This window comes from Styela clava, chromosome 12 (genome assembly GCF_964204865.1).
Source record: "Styela clava chromosome 12, kaStyClav1.hap1.2, whole genome shotgun sequence".
Lineage (NCBI taxonomy): Eukaryota > Metazoa > Chordata > Ascidiacea > Stolidobranchia > Styelidae > Styela > Styela clava.
Genome location: NC_135261.1, coordinates 16,105,854 through 16,126,946, shown reverse-complemented (window position 1 = coordinate 16,126,946; position 21,093 = coordinate 16,105,854). Strand labels below are relative to the sequence as shown.

Here is a 21,093-nt window from a genome sequence, read left to right as displayed (position 1 = left end):
ATCATTATATAAAAAAAAAATTTAAAAAGTGGCCTTCTTTGATCATGATATACTTACAGTTATCAAAGATTCATTCGACACTGAGTTGACCACATCCTGGTTCTGAATAAATAAATAATAGGAAATTATTATTTGCAATCTTCAATCAATGATAACGGGTTAACAATGGAATTTAAAAGAAAAATTGACTAGAACATAATGTAAAGCTGCAAAGTGAAAATGGCGACATACTGTGTTCAATTTTGCGGAATTTTTATTCAGTAGTAACAAAAATTAATGGTTGAATGCACATTTTGGTTACGGTACTTGATTATGCCGGAAGGAAAATTACACACTTGAAAGGGTTATGACGAAGATATGCGGAAAATGAGACAAACATGGTTCGTTTATCCGTAAAATTATGGGTAATTTGTTATATAATAGAGTAATGGCTTCATGGTAGAATAAACACTAAATAAATTATCAGAGGATGAATTGTTGGACTAAAAATAAACAGATTTGCCGTGAAAATGATTCAGAATAAGCATTCATAACATCCAATTGAATTAATAATTTCATCAAATAATTATATTATTTGGGATGACCACAACCGCATAATTCAGTACTCAGAATATAATCTTATCCAATATGAAACATTGAATATATTTTGAAATGGGTCAGTTCCACATGAGAAAAAATTAATTAAATTTGTTTATGCAGAATAATTGAGATTAATATTGTTTTAACTAGCATTTGTTTAACAATAAGTCGAGCATAATTAATTTTGAATGTATTCAAATATTTGATTTATTTGGGACATCGCTGTATGGTATCTTCTCTATTTAGTAACAAAATCACAATGTCACAGATTTTAGATCATAAATTGACTAAAAAAAACACAGAAATTCAGTTACATTAATTCTAAAAACAAACTTTTTCCAAACATCAACTCTGAACCTTATTTTACCTAAACCGATCAGTTAAGTGATATACTGTACTAAAATAAAGCTATTCCAAATATTTCTATGAAGCAAATTTTTTTTTTTGCAGGTTTTGAACCTTCACTCTGAACAAGGCTTTGAACAAGTGATCAAAGACTAGATTATTTACTATTTAATTTAATCAATTTGGTAAAATTCAATGGATGCAAATTGTGTTGAAATATTGAAGCTTAATTGATAAAGTACAATACTTACTCTGGAAATGAGATTGGATACAATATCCAACAATGTATTGTGAGTATCATCAATATACAACGGTCCATCAAGAGTCAATTTGACTAATTTCTGAAATAAATTTGTGGGCATTATTACAGATATATATTATTATTGGTACTTGGTAGAGTCGTATAACAAAGGTAATAAATAAATGTTATACCTCACGCTGTTTTGCAGTTTAAACAAAATACAATTTGCAATAACCATTAATCTTTAAAATATTCAATGTCAGGTCTAAAATGAAATATCAACATTTCTGGGGCATGGAGTGGGTCCAAAAAACCATGCTGTCATCTAATATGTCGTGATGAGACAAAGAAAATCATATAATTCTACCAAACCAAGTCGTTTTTAAACATATTATCAAAGCTTCATAAATACACATTCTATTTATACACACATAAATACTTTATGGCTTGCAGAAATTACACCCTTTTTCCCTCTTCCATTATATTGTAAAGTGCATTATATCTGTCTTTTTTTCACATTTATAAAATATTCAAAAATTTCATGAAAAATTTATTCATAAACTTTAAAATAGACTTTTGAAAAAAAATAAATTTTATCAGAAATGTGAAAATTTGGATTATTATCAAGGATGGGAACTAGATACAAAAATTATAAATGCGATGGAAGATCAGGAAATTATGATATTTTTTTATAAAAGACTGCGAAAGCGGAAATATGTCTGCAATATAGCAGGAATAAAATTTTTTGTGCATAAAACAAAAACGGCCCAAAATAAATTTCATGTAGGCTATTGATCAGTACGAAGTATGCCAATGGACAATTCATACATTTCGCATATAGTATTGAAAAGGCGAATTTTCCAATACGCCAAGGTACTTTCCTTAAGCGTTTGGAACACGGAAGCGTGATTCATGTCACATGCAATTGTCAACAACACAAGGAAGTACATAAAATTGACGTCAAATGAATCATATTTACTCAAAAGTGAAAATTGACTTAGTGTTATCGCACAAGACTAAAATAAAAGAAAATATTAAAAATCATTGATTGCCAAGAAATTTTTCCCAAGAACGTGGAAACGTTTTCCCAAGTTACGTGGAATTCACTTCCTCATAACTGTCTTCCTGATTATATTATAAAATGATTTGTTAAAATTTTCAAGATCAATCAGTACTTGCTTACACTCAATGCACCACCATAAAATGATATATTTTTCAGTAGCCCTTCACATTTCAGTGGTTGTTAATAACCTCGATCAGGTATAAGTCTTCTTTACTTCTGAGTGAGTGGGTAAATGTTCTTAGAAAAAAATGTGTTTTTATTATTAATAGATAATAAAGCCAACCTGCAGTTCCTGTAAAGTAGTTTCTGGTTTTGAACTAGAAGACAGACTTTTCTTGTATTTGCAAACTTTTTTCTGCCAAAATAAGATAAAATTTAATCAAGATTGTTTCATTCAAAATAAAAACTCTTTTCATTGAGTGTTATTACTGCAAAAGTGTTTATTTCTTGCAACGCTGCACAGCACAGCTCTAGATAAATCAAAATCGACACAAAAAATAAACAAGAACATGTTAAAATTAAACAAGTAGGCCCTATGAAAAATATATGCATTGCACTGCTTGGCGTAATAATTTTAATACAGTCTTATAACAAAAATTAGGAGAGCCTAAAATAAGAATGCAGAAAAATATAAAAGTAACAAAAAGCAAACCTAACATTATCTCTTGATTAATGCTCACAATTAAAATTTCATATTCCCAAAAGATGAGTGGCCCTTTTCATCACTCAGATTTCCCCCATCAAGCATAAAATTATAATCCTACTTTATGTTTGAAAAGACGTTCACGTGGGTGAAAACACATAATGCATTTTGCTCTTGTCACTATGTTAAATCTTTTTTCTTTTTTTTTCCCAGTGCCTTGATTACTGTTAGGCTATAAAGCGATATCCACATTCTCTCCTCTTGCCCTTCCATCTAAATTATTTGTGTGGCCCAGCTAGATGTCTGAAGTTAGTTATATGGCCCACCGACAAAAAATGTTGCCCTGCCTTAGACAGTTAGGACCATCGCATGTATAATCTTTTTAAATCAAATTTGCATATTATAAATCGAAGACAAATTCGAAATGTCAAAGTCTATAGAGTTATTTATAGCTTGGAAGCTAGACAGACAGAGTTCACTTTGTTTCGACAAATGCATTTGAAACTCGGCAAAGAGTAGCATTAACATGAATACATCATAAAAAAATTTGCATCATGTAGGATTGATGTGAGTTAGGTTTCGAAAGTAAGGTTTTCCTTAGTACAAATGTGAAAATTAAATTAAATTGTAGAGAATTAAAAATAATAAACTATATTTCCAAAGATGACATCATGACATGGCACTCATGCCAATTAGTGTTGTCAGTGAATATACTTCCTGATAATGATAAATAAAATTAAAATCCACTGATAATACCATACCTTCCATTCAACAGAGTGCAATAATCTGTCTCTTTGATATGCATCAGGTGCCTGAAGAGATAAAGATAAAGATAGATATAAACATAATATTGAAATATGAATGTTACTAAAAGTACATGCAGTATTATTAAAGCAATAAATTTTACTATATTTGATAATATTGGCATATCAAATGAAGAATTAAAACTCTTAATCAGCGTCAGGTGTATAAAATATCAGCCCAGACCAGACCAGACCAAGGATGGCCAAAACCAAAGAATTTACAAATACCGTACATTCTGAAATAATATTTTTCAATATCGAATACATCTAAATTGAGGCATATCTAACAAAAAGTACATTGAATTTGATGTTATATCTAATGAGTTGGAATTTGTAAATAAAGAGAATTAAATAGACAATGATTTGATTGATTCTTAATATTTTTTTTACAGTTTTCATAATTTTAATGGAGGCCACTTTAGAAATACTGTTGAGGATTGAATACAGTGTCTTTGTAATTTAAACTCTACCAAAGCTGCACATTATTTCAATAATAATATTTCCATATTATTATTCAATGCCCTATCACCCACCTATATTTGAAACGCGGCATAAACGTATTGGTATAGGATTAATTTATCTTAATACTGAATGATATATTAATACTGATGATATAAACTATTCATATAACGAAACATGAAGTACAAAGTATGCCTTGTTGAAAAATTTGATTAATTAGCAGAAAGCCCGAACAACTCGAAAAATACAGGAGGAGTCTAAACAGATTATATCACTGTGTCTTGGGGTGTGGATTACAAAGATAGTTCTGTAATAACTAAGTAACGAACGAACAATTTTGCAACAGTTGCTGTTATGTTATGATCAAGCATGCTTGCTTTAAACAAGTTGTTAGTGTAATCTAAAATTAGATATATGACATAATAATGGTATATGATATAATAATTGCCTTCAAGTTTTAATAATGGGAATACAGATTTTAATTGATGACAGACGATGTCATCTGAGTGCAGGAATAACTTATTGACAATGTATAATATACACATCCAACAGGAAGAGAATTTTGGTTAGTTGACTAACTAATTTATTAATTCCGAAAATGACCAAAACTGAATAATAACCCAAAAACCGAATACATTTTGAATGACATTTTTATAAATGGAATAAATACTAAATTGGGCTAGTTTCAACAGAGAACACATACATGTCAACAAATATTCATGAGTATGCAGTTTGCAGTAAAGTTTAATGTGAGACTTCAAATGATCGAAATGATAATTTTTTAAAAAGAACCATTCTCAATTGGTCAAAAAATCAAGAATTCAAAACATTGAAATTTGATATCCACTTTGGACATCCCTGCCTAAATGTGATCTATAATGCAATTCAGTTTTAAATGCAAAACAGAAGAAATAGTTTAAAATGCATTCTGGGATGGAATACAGACTACAGAGAGTATTATAACACACATTACATTTTCCAGTTTCTAGTTTTCTCAAGCATTATCATGAAGAGCAGTTTATTAACCATGATTATTGGGGATATGCAAGGAAATTAGTCAATAATAATTCAGAAACACAGAATAATTTTTAAAGAATTACACTGTACTGTACTGAAAACAACATCCATCATAATTTAAAGACACAATTTGTAAAATTTTCTAGTAATTTATGATCTAATACATCAGTCATGAAAAGTGAGTATTGATCACACAAACAAATAACGTCACCCCTCACCAATGTTAGGTTTCAAACCTTGATTGATGAAAAATAGTAAATAATCCTAACTACCGGTAATTGCCAACAATTTAATAACTTGATAAATTGATTATTTTCTGCTTACTTACCTGAATCAAGTAGGAAGCATCGTTACAGACGAGCTTTATAAGATGGAAAGACAAGTGAGGAATGCTGATGGTCATCCATGTATCTATATTGATGTATGGAATAGGTTCGGAAAATACCCCAACAGCCTGACGTAAATTTAAAATTATATGTAAGAATTCGAACAAAAAACAAACGCATAATAATAATAAATACAAACTTGAAAAGAATAAGAATATTATTCTTAGCAAAACTTTAAAACTGACAGCCAAGTCGTATCTCAAACAGAACGCTATAAAAACATTTTCGTATGAACAATAGACTAGAATAACAATTTATAAATAACTTTACACTTGGTAAAGACACAAATAAATAAAGCTACGGCATGAAAAGCATTGAAAATTTTATCAAGTTACAGCAATTGGTCATGTTTTCATAAATGTTTGGAGTAATAACACAAAATAAAACTTTTGTGACGAATTTTTAAGGAAGGAAGTCAGCAGGAAATGAAAATGTCAAATCAGTTTATGATCCCTGATTTCAATTGCACAACCCGGTCAATATTACAGTACTTTTATGAAGCCGCCAAGCTATGAAAATATAACAAAAAAATCAATTTTACATCTTAAATTCATGAAACAAAAATAGCATCTTATTATTGTGATTATTTTTCGATTATCGACACCAATACCTTAGAAAATCGAATTATAAAACCTGCCGTAAATAATTAAAGTGACAAAATAGGCCCAAAAATATTATATAGATGATGGTTCTATTCTGAGCATATTCATTACACAGCCGAATATAATTTATTAATAATGGCAAATGGGCCTGATCGGATAAAATTGGATATCAACTAACTTTACGAAGCCTGATTACATAATATTAAATTGAAAAATATCTTAAATTGCCCATAACTCAATTTAATGCATTTGTGCATTGCAATTTTTGCATTCATGACAACTGTGAATGTCATCAGAATACTACGTAGATACCATGTAACATATTTGGTTTATTTGATACCCATATCATATTATTCATGCATGAATCGTCAAAACAGAGGCAGAGGGTCATAAAGGATACATGAAATATTAATTAAATTAGGATATTTGGGAACACACATATTATACATAGCCTATATTCAGAAGTGAGTCACCTATGCTAAAAAAAAAACTTTAATTAATATACGGTAAATCAGGAACTTGCTGACCAAAATTAGAATAGACGCTCTAGTTAATTGAAAACAAGCTAATCTGGTGACTATTATGTATTTATTATAGATGTGGCTTACATCTTATTTTGGTATAATTGAAAATGTATATTTTGCAACAAGGATCGTGAACCATTTTTCAAGTAGGGAAATGGAAACCAAGTACTTGAAAATATTACATTCGGCTCATGTTATGTTGATATACTGGATTATTTCCTGTCATATGTTTGGACAAGGAAATTTCCAAAATAAACTCTTTATAAAACTTCCAATACCTAGTAATAAAAATGGAGAAAAAAAATTCAAAAAAAGGAAACAAATGTAAGATGTTATCATAATTTCTCTAGCAATACCGAATTACCTGATCATTAATAATACATCGATCGGATCTATAAATAGTTTGGAAAACAAATCAGTCATTCCAGACGAAGGTGAGTAAGAACAACAAGTTGTCATAACTAACCGTGGGAGAATGCAACTCTGTATCCCCAAGGACGACCGTAAACGTGTCCCAGCTCCATGGAAACCTTGTGTGATTGATAAGTTTCTCCCAGGCACTACGAGACATGTTGTCAAGAGTGTAGACACGTACATTGGCCTCCTTGACAAACTTGTACTTGGTGGTAGACACAAGACTAGGTGCTTCTGATGCTGAACATGATCGCACTGAATAAGAAAGTATTGAAATGTAATTTATTTGAAAATTCAAAACATTATTTCTGGGTAGTTGTAAAATATATTTCTCAATTCAAATATTTTTTGTAATTTTATGCATTCAAATAGTAATATATTACGATGTTCTGACTGTTCTACATAAATCATGATGAGTGTATTCCCAAAAGCTATGTAATACCTGCATGTAGCTTATATTAATTTTCAGGATAAAACTTCTAGATTAGACAGTAAAATCTCATACTTAACAAAGCAGAGTTTGACATATTAGCCTACTTCATTTGCTTGATGAACGAAATTGGAATAATATTAATAAAGCTGATTTATGACAAATAATTCGAAGTACCGGTACTTAAAAAATATACACAGACACATTGATATATGTTGTTGAACGGCGAGGCGTCATCATTATATCTGCTTACGGCAATAAAACAATGACGCAATTATTTGTGGTAGCGACTGTGACGTCAATTTTTGATCATCTAGTACTTGCAAGATTACCTATATCATACCATTTATTTGATTTTACAATTCCGTATGATAAAAACAAATACCCATACAAGCGACAAATCTCAAGTAATCTGAGTTTTTGACGTCAAAGATAATTTAGAGATGTAGAATAAATTTTTTTTTTTGAATAAAATACTAAATTGCTGATATAAAAAAGTGGTGTTTTTAAAAATTTGAATAAATGGAATTACGGTACTTTTTACTAGAGAAATTCATTTTATTTGTATGAGATTATAAATTATTATCACATTACAGGAAGTGAAATATATTACATTAAATAACTTTATTGCCTTATAAATCCTATTAGAATATTAATAAAATCTCCAGAATACCAAATTATTTTAATATGATTATCTCCAGGGTTCTCAATGACAATGTTGTCTGGAGTCTAGCTATTCAGCAAGTTTATTACATATCATAAATAATATAAAATTTATCACAAAACATTTGTATGTTTATAGGACAATAACAAGCTCTTATACTGTCACACTTATGTGTGAAAGCTCAAGTGTCAGATTATGGTATGGCTGTTCGCACTATAAAAGTAAAAGAAAAGGCAATTTCTAATGCTACTATCAACAAATATGAATACTTGCAATCTTGCATTTAAGAATAATAACTTTGGTTTCAAACAGGGCCATGCTTTCACTTATTAACATCCTAACTCTAATTATATGACAATACAGCACTGGTTTTTATAACAAAATAATGGGTCAAACATTTCAAATTTAATAACTAGTTATTGTTCTGCATCACTCAAAATTAGTCATATTATTTGCTATTATTAAAGAAAACATAAATATAGGCTTTGAAGCTGTATAATATTAGAAATAGATATATTAATATTTCAATGTTTCATCTTACACCTATATATATATCAATATTTGGATTTGAATATGGATGACAACAATAGACCTATTCATTACACTGAGATGTCAAAATAACTTACAAGGCAGATTAAGTAAAATAGCAAAAAGTTGCTTCTGAAGTCATAATCCATCAGAAATACTTAATTCTAACGAGTTTTATATTATAAAAAATTTTATTTCATAATTCAATTTTTTTGTTTCGTAAATTCAACATTTTTTATTACCATGAACCGTGATCCAATTAACACTGGAAATAATTGATCTAGAATTACTAGTCCTATATAAAATTCCAATATATGTACATGTTCACTGAAATAAAAAGATAAGGAGCGTTTTCTCGGCTCCTTAGGACTAATTTAAAGTGCTTTTCATCATACTAACATATAAAACACAATCTGCATTTTCTAATTTGTTGCATGAGGAATCAATATAAAATAAATTAAAATGATGTAAAATTCACATTATACATTTGCATACTAAAGAGCCCCTTAGGGGAGATGATTAATTTATAAACAAAAATTATAATAACGTATACCTATAGAGGGAAAATGTATGAATTCCGAAATATATTAAACCCAATACTGTAATTAAGCCTTATAGAGTTGTAAACATTAGTCAGGATAAGCTATAATTACTGAAAATGGAAAAGGAATGACGTCAATACTCTATGATTCACTTAAAGATAACAATACCACAGATTAAAAAACCAAACTACTTGAAGGAATTTAAAGAATATAATTCAAAGCGTATCTGAAATGATATATTTGAGAAAAATGTATTTTGTTACGAGCTCAAATAACCTTAAAAAATTCAATACCGGTAATCATGATTTGGTTCCAAAAGACCAATTAATTCCCAACAAAAATGACTAGATTGCACAACTTATCTGCCGATAACTATAATTTGAAATTTATGGATTATACTCGAATGTTCCCACATGATCTTGTCACTTTTAACAAAGCTTATAGATAGTTTATAGTAGATTTTTATAACTATAAAAACATCCAATTAATTAATCAATTAGAAATAACAACAAGTAACAACATAACATAACAACATCTAGAAGAATAAAACAAAATACCTACATAGTTAAATGTCATACCTCAAATTGGTAGTATTTAATTTCAACGTAGATGTTTCGAATTGATCGTTATGAAACGAAAAATTAGGGAAAATGACAAAATGCAGAGGAGTTAATAAAATCCATGATAATGAGTAAATATTTTTATATAAATGAATATTTTTATGTAAAATATTTAAATAAAAAATGAACTTGGCCTAATATATCTCTCAAACATCTAAGGCAAATTCTTTGACCACCATTCTTGACTCATGCCAGAGAAACTTATTTTCAATAGAAAGTAAATTTGGCACACAAATTTTGCCTATGAAAATATATATAATCATACAATCATTAATCATATATACAATGCATCCACCTTTAGACACAATATCCCAAAAATCTTGTTCTTTGACTCTAGAAGACATAGTTAATCCCGATTCCGGTTTGTGTAATATGTTTTTTATAATAGCTACGGTATATTAGAGAAATATTTTGCATAGAATTATATTATGTATAAGATATCAATACAGGAAGACATTTGATTGTAGACGTCTTTACTGAATGAACATTTAAATGATAATAAATTGAATATGTTTTAAAATATTAAAATACCCAAATTGGAAAGATTTACTTGTAGCGTTAAATTAAAATCATCCTCTTAACAGCATTTCAAACATTTCATAAATAATAGCACAATACAGTGACTTGTTTTTTATTAACATACTATTATACTCGTACTCCAAATAAAAATAAAAAAATTTTCAGGCATAAGTGTATTTGAAATTCATAAAAACTCGTAATTTGGGTACTTCTCATGTTTTCATAAAAACTTTTAAAAAACCAAAATGGATAAAAAGCTGTTCTGATTAGTAGTTGGATGTTTAGAAAATAATTATTAAAATCTCTGACGGGTATATTATATATATGAAATGTAATTACCGTAATTTATTTAATAACTGATAACCTTCTGTTGGGCTGCCCTCAGTGCCCTGTATGACAAATGGCTATAAATATCATTACATTTTCTTGGAAGAAGTACTTTAGTAATGAATGCCCGAAAGACCGAAACCAATTTTAATTGTTATTAAGTAATACTTCATATCAATTTACATTAATTTCAAAGGCATGTGTAATAATTTAGTTGCAAAGAGACTAAATAAACACTATTCATAACTATAAATAACCCAAGGTAAAGTAAAATAACAGACATTGGTAATGCTACCAATCTATTGCTAAGATGATAATAAAATTTCAGATTCCTTAAAATGATTTCTAACACCATCTTTCCATTCCATTTTTAAATAAAATAATTCAACTAAATTATTCGGAATTTCCGTACGATAAACCCTGTGCATTGAGTGACCAGCGTATCTGACTGATATCTGATACAATAACTCATATTATATTTGATGCCATGTTGCAATGCGCTGACTGTCCTACAATGATCTGAAACTAATCATTACGCACTTCCTCCTTTTATTTTAGAGTTGGAACAATGAGTGCATGACTTATCTCCACCAACGAGCGCACAGATTTTCCATAAAAAATTCATGCGAAATACCGAGAAAAAAGGGAAACTTACGTCCTCCTGTGCTTTGTATTCGAGCTCTTGTACTTTGTGACTTTTTCCTGTCCCTATTTGCAAAGAATTTTTCTTTTAAACTAGAGCTTCTTTGTCTTGAAAACACGTTGACGTTTTTCCGTGACATTGTGCATCAGTCACCAAATGATTAACATTGAACTATAATAGTATAGGTTTCAGTATTCATTGTTGTATCTAAAAAATATTCTAAAATATTGGTTTGGGAATTTTAATAATAAGCATATGACATAAATAAGTATAGCATGGAAATGCCGGTTGTTCATAAATTCCATATTAAATTAGGTAAAAAGATCTTTGATGTAATTAGTGCAATGGTGTGCAAATAAAGGTGTATTCAATGAGGTAAAAAACTAAAATAAGCACTGATTGAAATATAACAAACCTGGTTAATAAGATATTCTGAGAATCGATTTGATTGCAACAAGACTTACATTAAATACACCCATATACAGAATTCTTTTGTTATAAGCTCGATACCGATAAAACAACTAAACTGACAGATTTATGTAAGTATAAATAGATAAAGATTATTCCGCCGGTGAGAATTTCTTTAGAATGCAATCAATTTATATAAATATTACATAAATTAGACACTCTTTCACATTGAACCCAAATAGTTCCCAAAATGAGTATGATCAATTGCCTTATCTGGACATATCGATAGACAGGTGTTCATAATAATTGCAATAATATATTATAGAGTTATTATCAACATATTTCCATAATACCTGCCAATTATACCTAATCATGACGTGAACAAAACATAGAAACAAAACAAGGCATAATATAGCAAATCAATATACCGGTATATGAAAAAAGAGAATATTTTTTGATATTATCATTAATTAAACAAGTAAAAAATGAAAGCGAATCTGTTTCCTGACAGAAATATGGATGGCAATAATACATGATTTTACTAGGATAAATACTATATGAGACTTATGTATTTAAGAAAAATTAGACAAAAAACAAGAGACGAGAAAAAACTTATCACAACATAGAAATAAATATAAAAAAATGAATAAGACTAAGTAATGAACTGAAAGAACTCTTCTAAACTATATATAGAAAATCTGAATGACGTAAATGAGATCATACCTTGTAGGATTAATTGGATTGATAATAATACAACTTTTAAGCAACATAGTTAATGAATCATTCTCACATGTCACACATATCCTTTACAAAAATAAATAAATGGAAGCTTGATATCAATCACTAATTTATGACATATACGAGCGACATCATTCAAATATAACGTATGCTTACATGTTACATCTATGATTCTATGTTAGAAATCATATCGCTAAAACGCAGGGTAACCCAAAAAAGGAAACCCATGAAATTCCTAATTAGCCTACTTCTATGCATATGAAAATGTTTTTTAAACTGTGCGTATGATTGTAGGCTACCCCAAAATGTCAGTAATCTGGGATGATTTGCATAAAGATGATGTTTTTTCAGAATATGTTCTTAATGACCTCGGTTGCGTACTCCATATGAAACACATTTGAACATTTTTACATTGCATTTATGCCGATCATATTCAATGCACATTAATAGATTTGATTTATATGTATTTCTGGCATGAAGCGATGTTCAATATCTATTCGTAACAAAAATAACACTTTCAATATTTAATAAACACATAGATACTAAAACAATAAATCATTGTCACCGAGTGTAATATTCAATAATTGAGTGCATAAAAACAATTGAACTCATTCTTATTAAGCCAAAGCGCATTCTTCATAACTGCCAATTACTATTGCAAACATCCATAAAAATTAATTGGTTTATCCAAGATTATAAACTATAACAAGAACTATATCGGTATTTTTTTTTAATGTGTTGTTAGAATTAACAAGATATCTCAAATACGTGGGCACGACAGTCAACTTCCCATGAATTGAAATGAAAAACATTGAGGGAAAATACCACAACAACCAGGAGCACTTAGACAAGACTAACACAACAATGATAGTTAAATAAAACGATCCATATGTACACCTCATGTTGACTGTTGCAAGGTTTGGAGTTTGAAAGCTGTTCAGTAAAAGAGTATTCCTAAACCCACCAACCTGTCTAAGGCAAATTGTATTAGATTGAGATCTGATTATAAAGTAATTGCTTATCAATAGCCTTGCCAAGAGCAAATTTCTTAAATATCTACCATAATAAAATATAAATATTACATTCAAATAAAGTACTTGTGTGTGACATAAAGTCCCCTTTCTCACACATTTTGCATCCAAGACTATTTACTATAAAATACCAAAAAACAGCCATGTACTGTTTTACAACAAAGAAATTTTCTTTGGCGTCTTCGGTATTTTTTACAATCACAATGCAATATAACTGAATGAATATAACTGAATAATGAATTGAATGATTCAGAGAGTTTTCCATAAAATGTGCAATTCATGTGAAACCAATAAAACAATCGATGATAAAGTCTCATGACACAGCTTACTTTAAGAAACTGACGAACAAAAAGTTTTGTCAACTAGCAATTTTTGACATTAGATTTGCATTGAATCACATTGATGCAATATGCACAATTATATGAAAAATTTGTCAATAAAAACCACGAACACAAGATTTTTCTCATAAAGCTGCCTAATTATAGAATTTAATAAATACTTTTGATTATTTGAATAATACTAATTCAAAATATATTCACATTCCCCTCAACCATTATGGTAAAAATATTGTTTCAGAAGAACAAGTACCGTAATCAGACTTCTACTATTTTCTGATTGTGGGATAGTCTCAGCTTTGGTACTCTCTCAGGTGTTCACCTGAGCTCATTAACTTATATTGTCTCAAGTCAACCGATATCAGATGGCGTCTAAACAAATATTTATTGACGTTACTGCAGCTCTTTTGGGGTCACTTATCAACAAGAGAGCTGTGCTCAAATATATGGACATGTTAACCAGAGCGAAGCAGTATTTACCTTTGACGCCACCGGTACCCACAAAAAAATTCCGAGTTTCGCGTAGAAATAATTTACAGAATCAAACCGGACAGCCAGTGTTCCCTTCTGGATAAATTGATACTCACAGGAAATTTCAAAGCAATTGGTCCAGTATTCGAAGAGAAAAGCGATTTTTTAAAAATGATGGAGACAAATAATAACAATAACAACATAATATTGAGACGATCGTTATGTCCACTAAACGTGTCCAATAATCACATTAGTGGAACAAAACATGTGTTTATGGATAAATGTTATATGCTTGATAGCGGAATGATTCCATTTAATGATGATGTCATTAAACCTGTAATCACACTCCTGATAAATACTGAAATATAATGGTTTTAAACTTGTCAACAAAGCAGTAAATTTATATTCTCAAGATGATGTTTATACACACTGTAATCATTTTTGAAGCAAAAAGCCGCAGATTGCCAAAAATGCATTACTATTGTGTAGCCAAGAGTGCTTTGAAACCGAAGCCAAAATTAATTTATCACACAGTTCAAAATAATATTGGACTTACAAAGTCCAGGAACTAGTCAAAGACTGAAAGATGTTTTTACACCAGTAAGTTGAAGGACCTAAAGACAGACAGACCTAATTTTACTGCTAAGTTACAACGAGCTTTACTAGATATTTCTGTATTTTTGTCCAAGCAATATCCTTTTGCTTTATTTTTAGTTCAATACTGCAATACACATGAATGTTCACCAGCTTCAGAGTTTATCATTCCAGTATTTTATCCAGTTATCAGCATTTTCTTACTATCAGACTATTATTAATGTATCATGTACAATGTACAGATGTAACTAACAATGATGTGTTCCTACCTCTCTCTTTAAAAGTACCTTCAGACCTTAGTCTGTTAGTCCAGGCATCTGTAAGTTATGTAGTTTACTTAGAATAGTCTGGCAGTACTGAACTCCAGTAAGGAGGTCAGGAGGCTGATTTATTAATACTGCAACAAGTATTCTATAGTCAGATCTGCAGTTAGTACCGGTATCGGAACAGTTTATTATTTAAGAATATCTGAAAATCTTGTTGACTTCCATCATCATCATCACTTCAATTCTTTTTTTTTTTTTTTTTTTTAAAGGTCCACGTTGTGGATTCATAACAGTTTTGTAAAAATAAATAAATGATGAAAAAATAATAATCATAGAACATAGTTACATATAATAAACAAATATATTAGTAAACATCATTCAGTATTATCCAGCAATTCATATTATTCCATTGTTGATTCCAGATAAAGTTTCCCATTTTTATCAGTAAATATACATTAATTTATATGTTATCATCACTTCAATTCAACTTAATCGCTGCACTATACAGCTATAGGCTACTACTGTATTACAGTACTATGTGCCTAACTAGTGAATTCGCGTTTTGGTCAGGTTACTGCTGTGAACTAAACTTTCGTTGGCGCAGTGACAGGGAAGTCTGGAAGTGGGGAAGGAAGCTTAATGGCTGAATGGGCAGACTGGGGGGGGCATGACAACATAACACAAATATATGATGCAGCAGTAAAGTTATATAAGTTCATGGAACGACAGAAGCAATACCAATAAATGAATAAATGGATGGAAATACGACACCGAGACAAATCAAACCAAAACCGCAAAACGAGACCGCAGCAGCTCTGCAAACATTTCATTCTTTACGTAATCTCGCTGTACGCATTATTGGTTGATGTCTGTCACTCAATTTTGGATTTTAAAGAATACGCTGTGAGTACTATATAACGTATTAGTATTTATTTACTTTCAACTACGTCCTTCGCATGTTATATATGCAAATGCTATCCCATCGTAACTGGGATCTAGAGTTAATTTTCCCAACTGGGGTTGTCTTGTCGACAGACCCGACTATTGTTACTCAACGACGGGTCCGCAATATTTGAGAATAGTAGCCTACTTTATTACCGTACATTATATCACCCCAAATAATAGCCGACATCCACCCATTAATAACCAACAAATTCTAATAAATGTGAAAACATCTTGAACAACTATCGTATTTTTCTCCGATCAATTTTTAATATATATATATAAATATAGTGCAAACGTGATCCGAGTGTGTCACATACGCATGATGAAGCAGAACGTTTTCCGTTACCTGCAGAGCACACGGAACTTCTCATAATTTTAGTGCGATTTATTCGTGATGACCATTTGGTTTGAAAATACAAATATATAACCTTTACTGATGTGTATATGTAGCCAGAACATTGCCTAATTATTATTATTAAATAAATAATGCGCTACGCAAAGGGCAAACTCTGGAAATGTAAAATTTCAATTTTAAATCAAACCCCGCGGTGCATGTGACAGTTGTAAAAAAAGCACTCATTTAAAAAAGTCATTGTACTTAATGGTGTTCAGAGGTTGTCCAAGTTGAAAGTATGGAAAAGGATACTGTTCAATATTGCGTGTTCAAAAATAAAATCTCGTTGCACGACGACTCAAATGCTGCCAATGCATCATCGTTATCATCCCAGTTGGAAGCCCAAAAGTGGAAGAATATTCAAAAATAATATATATATGCTGCTTCATTGGCATTCGGAGAACGGAACGAGTATTGATTTATTTTCAATGTCCGTTTTCTGTCACTATCACATATAAAAATCACGCGCACTGGTTTTCGGATAATCTTGATTATAAGCTTGTACAGTACTGCTGTGGGGTGATATCCCGTTGTCATCTGATATCCTAATTACGAAATATAAGGTATTACTGGCAGTTACAATCTTTACAGATTTTGTGAGTTTCCCTATCTGACATGTCGACTAAACAGTCTATCCGAGACTAATTCTTTTTTGAAAACTTTCGGAATCAAACTAAAGACGTCATTTTTCCGTAAATTTCAGAATGTAGGCAATATTATTAATTCAATGACTTTCGTCACTGCGGTTCATTAAAATACATACGGTATTGCCCGAGGCGCAATTTCAAACAAAAACAACCGCAAATAACTGAATTTGAATATGTCGCCACATTCCCGCTATACAAATGGCTAAATGTCAAAAGTTTATAAAAACTGTCACATAGGCTACCGTGTTTCCCCGAAAATAAGACTTGGTCTAATTTCCATTTTCTTCCTAAAAGCAACATTAGGGCTTATTTTCGGGGGATGTCTTATATTTTCATTTTTCGAAAACAAAATTATAAAGTAGAAAATTACGAGATTTTCAAACATACAAAATATGGAGACCGACATCCACGACACGTTTTTGGTCAAAATAACTGCGAAACATAGATAGATTATCAATCATTTAAAACGTGTAGGAGAGATTTCCTGTTATCGACTAAGTAAAAAAAATTCGCGCTATTGACTAGGTCTTATTTTACGGGTAGGGCTTATATTAAAATCATTTTTAAAATTCAGGCTAGGTCTTAGTTTCGTGGAAACACGTTATATATGATATGTACCGCCTAAATACAAGATAACTTTAATTCTAATTTCAGGATGCCAATGACGTAAGGTAGACACAACGTCAGCCGGCAGACTGGCAGTAGCGTCGAGAGCGGCTGAAATGTTGTATTGATCATGCCTGGGCAACAGAAATAACTTCATCCAAGTCATTTTTTTTTTTAAACGCACACTTTAATTTATGATACATAAAATTGCATTGTGTTAACATATATATACAATAAATATTATATATATGTTATCATAGCATTTATATCATACATATTACATATTGCTAAATGCGGACTATCCCTAATTATATATAAGTTTCCAAAGCTTATATTTTTACGTTCATCTGCTGCTGCGAGTCTTATTAAAAAATCAGGATAGAATATTCAATGAAACTCGTCACGGGACTTATTCCAAACCATCATCCACGACTTCCTATATCGCCTATACCATTTTTCTTTGCACATTATTAACAAACAAATCACGGCACCAACTTATACTCGGATCAATTGAAGGAGGTACTCTCAAACAGCTTAATTTGCAAACTGCTAAAATCCGGCGGCTTCGAAGGACCATTATGGCTTATGCATACGTAAGGATTCCGCGTCTATCCTAAATTTAGACTTCCTTTATTTCGAATGCAAGAGCGCGTAACGCTTGTATGACAAAAATAATAATAACCACAGACGGAGCTCGTGTATGAGACGAACTCGCTTAGTATCACAGTCACGAACAATGCCACTTCAAGTATCTAAAAAGGTCAGAACTATGCTGTTACAGATATCGTATTCCACTGTTTTAATCAGTGGCTTTCCAACCTTTTGAGCTTGCGACACGCTTCAAATATTCTTCTTTAACATGTTGACGGTCAAATAAATAAATTTGTCTAAATTAAAAAAAAACATTACCATTTTCATTTTAACGTAAATTAAACAGTTTTCTACCTCGGTAATGTCTTTTTTTAGGGATGAAAAAACGAATGTCACGAATAATCACGTGTAAACTGCGATAATGACGTAACAACGGCTTATCTCGAACACAAAAAGGTAAAAACATAATTTCACTCAAGTTCGGCGGGCCATTTAAATCGTAATTGTCCCGCGGTTTGGAAACCACTGCTTCAAATTAAACCTAATACAACCATATATTGTTTTGCTTTTCACACAAATTTTGAAAATTACTTATAGAGAGAGAGTTTATTCCATTCGTCAAACCATAATACACACAATATATGCAAACATATATAAATAATAAATATACAATGCTTTGCGATACGACCTTTTGGGGTCTTCATAACCTCATAATTCATTTTGATTAGCGACTGTATAGCATCACTGTGGGGAGCATTATAAATGGAATAGCCCAGAGCCTCTCGTCGTCTAAATCCGGCTTTTAGACCACACATCTACGAGTCAATACAAAAAGAGATCGTATTCACCTGGATAAGATGCATTTTGTCATATTATTTGCCTAACAAATTGGTTTTTATTGGAAAATAAATTTTGATGAATTGCATGCACTTGGGAAAAAAAAACACTTGGACAATGAATCAGATAGAGCAATTTTTCAAGGTTACGGAAATTTGTGTATAGGTATAGCTATGGTTGCCATACGTGAGGTTTTTCCCGGACATGTCCGATTTGACCTAGGGGTCAAATTTGCCTCAGGGGAAATGTTAAAAGTGCTTAAATGTCGAGGATTTTTGTATACAGTGCATCCCTGCTACAAATCCTCGAGTTTTTCGATATTGCGAATCCATAAAATCGATATTTTCAGCGATAGGTCAAATGAAGGCTTTGTTGTGCAATACGTCGCATTCAGATAATTGTAATGTCACATATGATTTGAATTATCAGCATTTTGTAATCGGTAGTGTCGGTTTCACTACCGATACTTTACTTCGTTACTCTGTGCTATTTTCATAAATGTTATTGTTCACAGAACATGCATTTAGTTTAGTAACATGCCACGATTTTGCTCTTTTCGTTTTGTTCTGTATTCATTCTATTCTCACGAGAAAGCGACGGCGGTCGCTTATAATAAATGTTATTGTTCACAGAACATGCATTTAGTTTAGTAACATGCCACAATTTTGCTCCTTTCGTTTTGTTCTGTATTCATTCTATTCTCACGAGAAAGCGACGGCGGTCGCTTATAATAAATGTTATTGTTCACAGAACATGCATTTAGTTTAGTAACATGCCACAATTTTGCTCCTTTCGTTTTGTTCTGTATTCATTCTATTCTCACGAGAAAGCGACGGCGGTCCTTCTCTTTAGATTTATTGCAAATTTATACATAATATGTGTGTTTTGGTTGCAAAATTGGTCAACAGGGCATATTTAAATTTTGTCAGGGATTTTGTCTTTTAATATATAGTAGGCCCGTCAAATACGGACACCACTATAGCAAAATTTTAATTTCTCGTAATCTTTACCATATAGAAGCGTGACTCCCGTATTAAAATAACCAATTTGAACGTGCCCAACAGCCCACTGTCGATTTCGGCAATCCGCCTTATATTTTGTTAGATATGAGCATTTTTTCCCAAAAAATTTATTCGGGTAAAACGGACACACGGATGGGTAAAACGAACATTAAACAAAAGTAATTGAACACACTACTGAACTATTTGAATGCGTATAAAACGCCTAAAAAAATCATAAATAATAAGCCTCGAGCATTACAGTGGGGGCGAGCAATGATGTTCATATTACCCCATCAGACATGAAAACTTATTAATCATCCAGGCATGTACTTGCAACTGTACAAAAGCTTTGCTGATGCATGCACAGACTTTTGTTAATCAACTGAATGTCCTTTACCATAAATAACATAACGAAATTAACCTAATGAAGCAGGCAAGTTATTTATATGTAAATTATTACTGGCTTTTCACACATGTGAAAGCTTGAACGTTTCTTCCATAAACACCAGCACAAATGTCATGAAACCATCTGAGGCATTGCTGACATTGTATCCTCCTCAAAATCGTCAGTTTATAATTCTTCCTACTTTGACCTTGCTCGCATAAAATTTATTCAAACTGCTGGCTTCTATTTTCTTGGACCCTGCTTTTGCTTTTTTTCTTGGGTATAATAATATCAGAGTCCTCTTTATTTTCTAGAACTGCTAGTTCTTTCTTATATCCTTCACTGGTGAGTATTCTTATACAAGTTATGATCTCTTTCTCACGATCACGAGGTGGAGGTTTAGTCGAGGTGGGGCCTTCGGAAAGGGCAGAATCTCTTCAAATGAAGTGTCACTCGAATCCCATAAACTATCCTCTGGAGATGCTGGTGAACTAC

At 31.1% G+C, this 21,093-nt stretch overlaps 1 protein-coding gene across 2 annotated transcripts in view; it reads right to left on the bottom strand.

Moving 5' to 3' along the window:
• The window catches only part of LOC120330367 (C-Maf-inducing protein-like), a 28,510-nt gene extending 12,216 nt beyond the window's left edge, over positions 1-16,294 (bottom strand). The window contains exons 1-7 of one of the 2 annotated variants that reach the window (XM_078118945.1): positions 11,362-16,294; positions 7,129-7,331; positions 5,479-5,604; positions 3,633-3,683; positions 2,512-2,583; positions 1,176-1,265; positions 58-102 (exon numbers count right to left, since the gene is read on the bottom strand). In XM_078118945.1, the coding sequence (XP_077975071.1) occupies positions 58-102; positions 1,176-1,265; positions 2,512-2,583; positions 3,633-3,683; positions 5,479-5,604; positions 7,129-7,331; positions 11,362-11,488 (714 nt within the window). In that variant the 5' untranslated portion in view covers positions 11,489-16,294. Of the gene's footprint in view, positions 1-57; positions 103-1,175; positions 1,266-2,511; positions 2,584-3,632; positions 3,684-5,478; positions 5,605-7,128; positions 7,332-10,155; positions 10,353-11,361 lie in introns of those variants that run through there. The other variant, XM_078118946.1, reaches the window with a different exon arrangement.
• Between the last annotated feature and the right edge of the window lie 4,799 nt (positions 16,295-21,093).